The sequence below is a fragment of the Helobdella robusta genome (genome assembly GCF_000326865.2).
Source record: "Helobdella robusta unplaced genomic scaffold HELROscaffold_4, whole genome shotgun sequence".
Classification (NCBI taxonomy): Eukaryota; Metazoa; Annelida; class Clitellata; order Rhynchobdellida; family Glossiphoniidae; genus Helobdella; species Helobdella robusta.
Genome location: NW_008704902.1, coordinates 580400 through 589723, shown reverse-complemented (window position 1 = coordinate 589723; position 9324 = coordinate 580400). Strand labels below are relative to the sequence as shown.

Genomic DNA, 9324 nt, shown 5'->3' with positions numbered 1-9324 from the left:
GTGCACCGTTCTTGTCCATTATTTATTTCACTCCAGTCGGCGTCATCCTTGCAGCTTTTGATTCTGAATAAAATGTATAACAAATTCAAAGATAATTATTAAATTTGTAAAAATTATTAATCATTAAAAATAAAGTAGAACGAAATTCATTCTATCAAGTCGATATAATGTAGTTTTCTTAAGAGGACACCTTCATAGCTGTCATAAGATCTGCAGATTTATATTTATCAAACAAGCAACACAGCACATAAAAAAATTGTAAACAAACCTTGTTAATTACCTCCTTCGTTGTTCGTTTTTGGCGTTAAAATAAATAAACAATTAATTAATTAATTAATTAAATAATTAAATATGGAATCTCTGGAATCTGTCGAGAAAGAAGTTGAAAAAGTTCTGTCCAAATTTGCTGGTATTGACGAGAATATAATTACATCTTTGGAGGAAATTATTGAGAAGATTGGGAGTTTTAAGAGAAAATTTGACCAGGGTTTGTTTTTTTCTGTTCCTTGGCTGGTTTGCCTTTTTAGTTGCTGCTCGGTTTGTTCTTTAACTAACGAACCCAAACGAATAATAACGCAATATAAATTTTTAGACGTGCCAAAGCCTTTTATTTTCTTTTTTTTATTTATTTTTTAGATTTTTAATAAAATAAAAAAAAATCAATAAAAATTTTTTATTTTATTTAATTAAATTTAAAGGTCTTGTTCGGCTCTGTCTTAAAAAAATTAGTCCATGTTCTATCTCTAATACTAGTTCTAATAAGACCCATATTTTTTCACTCCAGAGACATTCGATGAGAATGGTACGACCACAGCTCTTGATCTCAAATTATACTTGAAACAAGTCAAAGAAGTTATAACAAAGTTGAGTTTGGAACACAAAGATTTGCATGCTACTGTCTCGAAAATCGGCAAAACCATCGATAAAGTTAAAAGTTTATTGTGTTTATTTTCTTTGTACCTAAATCAAATGTTATAATAATTATTATATCATATGATATTTTTTTAATTATTTATAACCTCAAAAAATGTTTTTTTTTCAATTCATTTATTTAAGAAAAAAATAAAATTTTTATCCTCAATCTAGAATTTCATGTCTGATTTTCATCACATATTTTCTGAGAAGACATTTGACTCGACAAACTTTCAAGAAATAGCTCAGGTCATCAGCGATCACTTCCTACAGCATGGACTGATTGATGTGGCTAACAGCCTAGCTCAGGTTTGTGGCTGTGAGAGTGAGGTTGATGAGGAGGAAGATGATGATATGGTGCTGGTGGTATATTGGTGATTACAATGACCACCACCACTCCACAATATATGAGGGGTATCAAAATAGTTTATAAAGATATCATTTTTAGAGATTAAAGACGTTATATTCGCTCGTCGTTGCTTGATTTTTTTAATATTGATTGAAGTTATTGGTTGAGATAAATAAGATAAACTTTGCTACAATGAATATTGGAGATAGTTTTTTTAATGATAAAATCAAAGTAGTGGTAAATTGATTTTTCTTTTTATAATTTTTCACAACTTATTTTTTTTATCAACGCATCAGGAAGCTGAACTGGATGTGAAGGATTACAACAAAGAACCATACCTTCAACTTTATTACATACTAGAAGCATTAAAAAATAATAATTTCCAGCCTGCATTAGAGTTAGCTATAGTTATATATGTGAATTATTTGTGTAACCAACCACCACACAACCAATACCATTATCATTTTCCTATAAGTATTCCATATTTTACTCACCAACTTTACCAATTGACTCCATCACCACCACCAATTGACACCACCACCATAATTTTCTCCAAAGGTGGGTGGACAAGCACAGGGAGGAGTTGCAGAGCATACAGAGTATGTTGGAGTTTAAAATACACAGACTGCAGTTCATTGCCATTCTTAGGAAAGGTTCTCATTCATCATTTTTTAAAAACACCCATAATATTAAAAACACCCATAATATTAAAAACACTCAATCAACCAATCAATCAATCAATCAATCAATCAATCAATCATTGATTGATTGATTGATTGATTGAATATTAAAAACACCCATATAAAAACATCCATAATAAATTAATTAAAAAATCATTTTCTAAGTTAAATAAATAATTAAATAAATAATTAAATAATAATTAATGGACTAATATGACGACTGAAAATTCTTACAAACTATCGGAACTGTTTTTGGCAGCTACCTGAATAAATCCCCGAAATTAAAATAAAATTTCTTTAGAATTAATTTTCACAAAGCTGGTAGTAATGCTAACCTAATTTGTTCATATCAACGAATTTTAATGTAAACATGTGTGGTATTATACATACATGTGTGCATTTGTACATATGAACAAATTTAAATGATGATATGATACATATATGTGCTACATATCACTAATGCTATATGTGATACATATCACTAATGACATATGTGATAGATATTAATAACGTATGTGATAGATATCATTAAATTGTTTTGCCCAGGTTTTAGTTGTCAGACAGAGGCCATCAGATATGCACACGTCTTGGCTCCATTTGCCGAACGATTTATAAAAGGTCAATAAGAAATATCAATCAAAAAATCATGTTATTGATATTATTGAAAATTTATCTTTCCATTCTTCAACATTAGTTGTGCAAATGATATTGTTGATTTAAATTGTGATGGTTTTTTTTTTTTTGATTTTTAGCAATTTAATTTTTCATACAACCTTAACCAGACATACAAGTTCTAATGGGGTCACTACTGTATCTGAGACAAGGCAAGGATGGGAGAATGATAAATAACTATGGATAAATTTTATAAAATTTTATTACAATTTTTTTATTAAAAATATAAATTCCACTAAAACAATGCTTACAATGTTGAATATAAAATAATATAATGAAATTTCTATTTTTGTCATATTGGATTATTAAATTTTATAATGGTCAGTAGTTGAATGATTCTGACCACCACCAACAAAATGCAGGTTTGGACAACTCACCGTATGCATTTTTATTAATGGAGCCAGTGTTGGAAGATGTTATTGACACTTTCATGAAGGACTCCTGCAAACTTCTGGGCCTGCCTGCTGAAAGTCCACTCAGCACTGTGTTAGTTGGTGTGGTGTGGTGTGATGTGGTGTGGTGTGGTGTGGTGCGATCCGTTTTGGTGTAGTGTGTTATGTTTCAATGTTCTTTAAGCCACATGGGCTCGTATTTTTGGTTGAAAAATCTTAAGGATATATTCTTACTGGAGACTTTTTTGAGAAATGATCAAAATTAAAACAAGGATTGGTTGTTCGTTGGTTGTTCAATTGTTTCTGATAGGTTGTTAGGTTGTTTGTTATTTAAATTAAGATACCTAATTCTAATTGGTACAGTTTTGTTGATAATTTTTATTTTTACAAGGATTAATAATAATTAATTAATAAAATGAAATGAAATTAATTCCTGCAACTAGAATGCAGGTTGGCTGCATAACGTTACCTCCCTTGCTAGCCCTCAATGAATTCCTCTACTCAAAACAACTGAACAGTCCTTGGACGGTTAAAGAGGAATTGCCGGCAAGTTTTTGGGAATTTAAATGTTGCGAATTTTTATTACTTCATTGCATACATGCATTGGATTACGAGCATGCAAATAGTTCAATCACTATTTCAGCATCAATTAAACATTCTGCACTGAATCATCATCAAGCAGATCATATTTAACACATGTAAAGCTAATTAAAACGTTTCTTTAGAAAAATCCACTGCATTTTATAAATATTTCTAGCTAGAAGTGAATGAATGCTTAAACGTATAATAAATAAAAGGAAATAATTGTTGATATTGAGAAGTTTAATTTTAAAAAGTGCTACATAATCTAATACATACATCTAACTTGAAAAACCCTAAAATCCCCCTACGAAAACCACCACCACCACTACTATGCAGTTCTTTCCACAGCAGATGGAGACGGAGTTGGGCAAGCACTGCAGGTACCATTCAGTCTTCGCATGTCCGATCCTGCGGCAGACTACCACAGTGGCCAATCCTCCAGTTCGGCTCGTATGCGGGCACATCATTTCAAAAGACGCCCTCAGTAAGCTGGCCACAATGAACAAGTGGGGACAGCTGCACTCACATCCTTCCATCAAGTTTGGGATTGTTTTTTGTTATCCATTTAATATCGATCGCCTTGTGTGTCGGATGGCTGTGTTGATGGAGGTGACGGTTATTAGGGTGATGATACATCATACTATTAAGTTGTATAGATACATTGTATATTATCACCAATTGATAAGATGATGTTTTTATCTCACATTCACCTGTGCAGAGTCAAGTGTCCGTACTGTCCCAAAGAAACACTGCCAAGTGATGCCAAACAGATTTATTTTTGAAATACCTTTCTCATTTATATAACTTTTGGATGGTGAACATGTAAATAGTTATATAAATACGTGTGTGTGCGTGCGCGCGTGTGTGTATGTATGTGTGTGTGTGTGTGTGTGTGTGAGAGAGAGAGAGAGTGTGTGTGCGTGTATTTGTATGTATGCTTTGCTGTTTGTATGTTCACAATCAATTGATTTTCATTTTCAACCAACGACTCGCTCTTTAGTTTGGTTACTAATGGATTAGGAATAGATTTTTAGAAGTGGCTGAGTGATACAAATTGATTACATCGTCTTCGTCGTTTCATTTAAAAATTACCCCGTTAAAATCAACCATTTTCATCGATGCTGTTTCATTCTTCTTGAGGAAATTTGGTGTTCTTTTTCTATTTACCAGTTCGCGTTGGTTCATCACACATTATGTTCATTTTAAAACGTAACATTTTTGCAGATTCATAAAAGTTGGCTGAATTATCAATATTTTTTTTGGTTAAAAATTCGATTCGCCTGTTTCGTGTTGCGTATCAATAGGTCGGTGTGGAAACGTGGTCACTGGTCAGTCAGCTGGAGTTGCAAACACTCTGACAGTCGCGACGAAGACGGCTAAAATGGTAGTCACGTGATTTAACGAAATTTATTTGCAGGGAATGAATTGATTGGTTTGGGTAGTTAAATAAGACTTTATGTAATAATAAGAAATAAGGCTGTACTAAGAATAATGCGGTGTAGTTCTTGGTTAATTAGTAATTGTGCATTGCTTATTACGTACGACTTCTTTAAAAATTGTGTTGAAAATTTGCGTAGCGCCTCGAGTTAAATTCATTTAAGCCATAAAATATCACATTTACAATGAAAGTCCCATCCTTGCTTGCATGTTTGATTCACCTATAAATCTGATTCAAGAGCAACACTCCTACTAAAAGGAACCAAGCGAGTTATTGGGGACAAGACCAGTTGCTACTAATCTTCCGTTTAAAATAAGAGAAACTGGTGTACGACTTCTCTTCATTCTTTTTAAAGGTCTGTGTTTTGGTTCGTGAAATCCTGATCCGGTTCTTGTGATAGCAACAAAACGTTTTGATGGGAGAAACTATTGTTGTTTCGCAAGAGTGAATCAAAAAGTAAAAAATATGCAATCAAAATGAATAAAAGAACACTGTGGCAAACAAATTAGTAATTACACAAGCGCATGTACCCGGTGAACTGACTAAAAACAATTTGAATTAATTTATTAATATTCGTTGCGTATTGTTGACGCTATACAAATTATATAAATCAATTTGGTTTAAGTGTTCTATCTGGACATCCTAAACGAAAGAAACACAGAATGAGAGAAAAAATAATATTGCAAATAGTTGCACGCGAACACACACAAACATTTTTCTATTATACTATTCCAACTTCGTGTTTCTCCTTGCAAAAATATATTGACGTTCATTTTTTTTACAATAATGAGGCAATAATGTTCATACGAACACGACAACATACAATATCTCCAAATCAATTATCATTACATATAAAATATAAAAAGAACATTTTCTTTGCAACGGAAAAATGAAGGACGGCTAATGAATATTGACCGAAAACTAAATACATTGTGATGGTAAAGTTTTTTGCACGGAATGCTTTACGAAAGTAATTTTCTATCGACACAAAGAACATTATGAAAGTTGAATTGGTATGAATGTGTTCATTACAACAAGAATCGAAATTTGCATGTTTTGATATTTTGTTAATAAAAATAACATTCGCGTTGAATTTACAAGCTACGTCAAATTTGTGAACAAGGCTGAACATTGGTGTTAATTATGTTATTTTTTAATCGCCAAAGGTTAAATATTTTTAAAATTGTTAAAACATGTACTCAAGCTTGAGTAGTAAATTGATACATTTTTAAATTTTAATAGAGCAATTGCGATTATTGTACGGTCATCATCATCGACCAACGAAATGTCTTTCTTCAACCTTCTTCTGATCATCGGACTGATCCCCGAACCAGGCAATTTGATTTTGCTTATTCATTTTTTATTTTGTTGATTATTTCGAAAATCAATGATTTATTTTTATACACACATACGTACGGCGTTTCAAAGTTTCACTCCATCTCAGTATACATGCTCCATTGGTTTCCGGAAAGGGTTAAATTTAAAGTGGCACTCTTGGTAAGAATGGAAATGCACCGGTTTACTTGAGTGAACAACCAATACTGGCATCAAAGGTACTTGGACGTAGTCATCTTAGGTCGTCGGACCACGAGGATCTGGTTATTCCGTCCTTTAGTTCCTCAAAATATGGACGGCGGAAATTTGCTGTAATGGCGGGTGAAATTTGGAACACACTTCCTGTACAGTTGAGGGAAGGTTTCATCACAGATCGACGGCTGTTCAAAAGAACATTGAAACATCATTATTTCAACACTGTACGAAAGCGCTTCTGAGGTCTTTCGAGAAAGGCGCTATACAAGTTCTGATACTGATACATACATACATACATACATACATAGCGCTACGTGCAGCTTACTAGCAAAGAAAGCGGTTTGGCTGCAACCAGGGCATCTGACGAGAAGATCAAAAAGTACGACGGAGCTCTCCCCTCGATGGAGTTTTTACCGATTTGTATCGAGGTCCTCGGCCCCATGGACCGTAACACCTCCGGGTTTTTCAATCGAATTTGCAAAAATATCAGTATTAGGTCAGGCGATAGTAGGGAATACTTTTTTGCTATGAATAATATCTCGTGCATCCTGCAGCGGTTTTTGCGCGTCTGTGTGTTGGAAAATGTGGAGTTGAATGCCGACGGGGTTGAGTGACGTTATAGCAAATAAAATCAAATTTAGTCAGACGCTTGGCTTTTGGTGTCATTCGTCAATGATTTGGTTTTAACATACATACATACATACATACATACATACATACATACATACATACATACATACATACATACATACATACATACATACATACATACATACAACATAAGTAATCGGCCCGGATTACTCTGGTGTTTTTGATAAGCTGACGGCCGTGCTGAAATGTGTACCGGTGTACGACCATATCCCTAAGCCAGGCAGGGAGAAGTTCGCACATGATCTGAACGCCTTGCTGACGGCTGTTTGTAACGACCCTGGTGACCCGGCTCACTGGGTTAGACTCCACTGTTTTGTCCCATACGTCTTACAGAAGACTTCCAGAGGAGGTCGCCGGGTCAACCAGGGCAATCTGGTCAACAAGCGTCTAAGCGAATATTCAACTATTGGTCTTGAAACCCTTGTACTGTGCTTTGATGGGTTCAATAATGCCAAATCACAAAAGCACAACCCCGATCGATGGATCAACGCTGTGTCATCTTGTATTGAACAATTGTAAACCTGTCCTCGGCGGTCAGACTTGTCTGCTCGCCGGAGGGCCTGGCGGAGAGCTCACCGGCCACCTTCGATAAATTATGTTCTATCCACCCAAAAATTCCGGTGGACAGGCGGGTCTTTCCCGCATTGACACCAACGGCTGGTTGCGTTTCTCCCGCCGAGGTGCTGAGGGCCGTTAAATCTTTCAAAAACGGTTCTTCTGGAGGCCTGGATGGCCTACGACCCCAGCACCTTAAGGATGTTTTTTCAGGCCCCTTGCCAATTGACGACACACTGAACTCCTTAACCCAATTCATTAATTTGATCCTATCTGGAGCTTGCCCACTCTCCGTCCGCCGGTTCTTTTTTGGAGGCCGGCTAATAGCTTTAAATAAGAAAGACGGAGGGGTCAGACCGATTGCGGTCGGGAACGTTTGGAGGAGGTTGGCCGGCAAATGTGCCTTGGCCCTGGTCGTGGTCAAACTCAAGACCAAGTTCTACCCGACTCAGTTGGGTGTCGGGATTAAGGGTGGCGCTGAGGCCGCTGTTCATGCGGTTCGAAGATTGGTCACCGACCTCCCCGATCAATGGGGGTTTCTGAAACTAGACTTCAAAAATGCCTTCAATGCTTTGAGAAGAGACTCGATGTTGGAGGCTGTCAAACTTTTTTGCCCCAACATCTATAATTTTTGCCATTCTGCTTATGGCGGAGTCTCTTCCCTTGGCTACCACTCTTGGGTTGTAGAATCGTCCGAGGGGGTACAGCAGGGTGATCCCCTTGGTCCTTTGTTGTTCGCACTAACTCTTCATCCACTCTTAGAGAAAGCTTCGTCCACCTTCGTTTGCGCTTATCTGGTTGATATCAGCATAGCTTCGGACGGTCCAACTCTGGCCGATGGCTACGAATATTTGAAGCATAACTCCGCTGCAATTGGCTTAGAGTTAAACATTAAAAAATGCAAACTTCACTGCCAAAGTTTATTTCATGTGCCACATGCGCTGGCTGAAATACCCAGAGTTGGTGCATCAGAACTGAGTTTTTTAGGCACACCCTTGGTCGAGGGCGATTATCAAATAAAGTTTTTTGACCAAAAGCTCTCTGAGCTTGAATTCGCCCTGGGTCGTGTTTCCTGTCTTTCGGCCCATGATGCCTTGACTATTATCCGCAATGCCCTCAGTTTGCCCAAATTGATGTACTTCCTGCGTACATCTAAACACATTGACCCTTCTAAATTGGGCGAATTTGACGGAGCCCTGCGCACCGCCCTGTCGTCGATTTGCAATGTTCAAGTGACCGACAGTGGTTGGTCCCAGGCTCAGCTGCCGGTGCGATTTGGTGGGCTGGGGTTGCTTAGCGTGGTTCAGCTGGCTCCCGTTGTTTATAATTCTTCTGCCGCTGCCACTCTCGACCTACAGTCTTCCCTGCTCCACCGGTTTTTTCGTTGCCGCGATATTCTTCCCCCAGCGTCCGCCCCGGGGGACCGTACGCACGTCCAAATTTTGAACGAAGAATATAAAAAAATCTTTCAAAATTTGTTGTCTTCATGCGGCGACGACTTTTCCACCGCTCGTTTGTTGGCCATGTCCAGCGTTGCCAGCTGTGGGTGGTTGAGATCGTGGC

At 36.8% G+C, this 9324-nt stretch overlaps 2 protein-coding genes across 2 annotated transcripts in view; both read left to right on the top strand.

The window, feature by feature from the left end:
• The first annotated feature begins 241 nt into the window (after positions 1-241).
• HELRODRAFT_185022 (hypothetical protein) lies at positions 242-4866 on the top strand. Its single transcript, XM_009024396.1, is given in 13 exon segments — positions 242-271; positions 283-317; positions 330-487; positions 785-927; positions 1087-1221; positions 1558-1658; positions 1820-1914; positions 2488-2559; positions 2724-2765; positions 2976-3099; positions 3449-3551; positions 3924-4126; positions 4306-4866. The coding sequence occupies 11 exon segments, from the start codon at positions 352-354 to the stop codon at positions 4367-4369; spliced, it is 1218 nt and encodes a 405-aa protein (XP_009022644.1). The 5' UTR covers positions 242-271; positions 283-317; positions 330-351; the 3' UTR covers positions 4370-4866.
• Positions 4867-6674: 1808 nt separating this feature from the next.
• The window catches only part of HELRODRAFT_162081 (hypothetical protein), a gene marked incomplete at both ends in the record, with an annotated part of 6196 nt that continues 3546 nt past the window's right edge, over positions 6675-9324 (top strand). Inside the window, 5 exons of the mRNA XM_009024395.1 lie at positions 6675-6779; positions 6864-7062; positions 7340-7721; positions 7835-8054; positions 8799-9003. Coding sequence (XP_009022643.1) covers positions 6675-6779; positions 6864-7062; positions 7340-7721; positions 7835-8054; positions 8799-9003 — 1111 coding nt within the window. The remainder of the gene's footprint in view (positions 6780-6863; positions 7063-7339; positions 7722-7834; positions 8055-8798; positions 9004-9324) is intronic.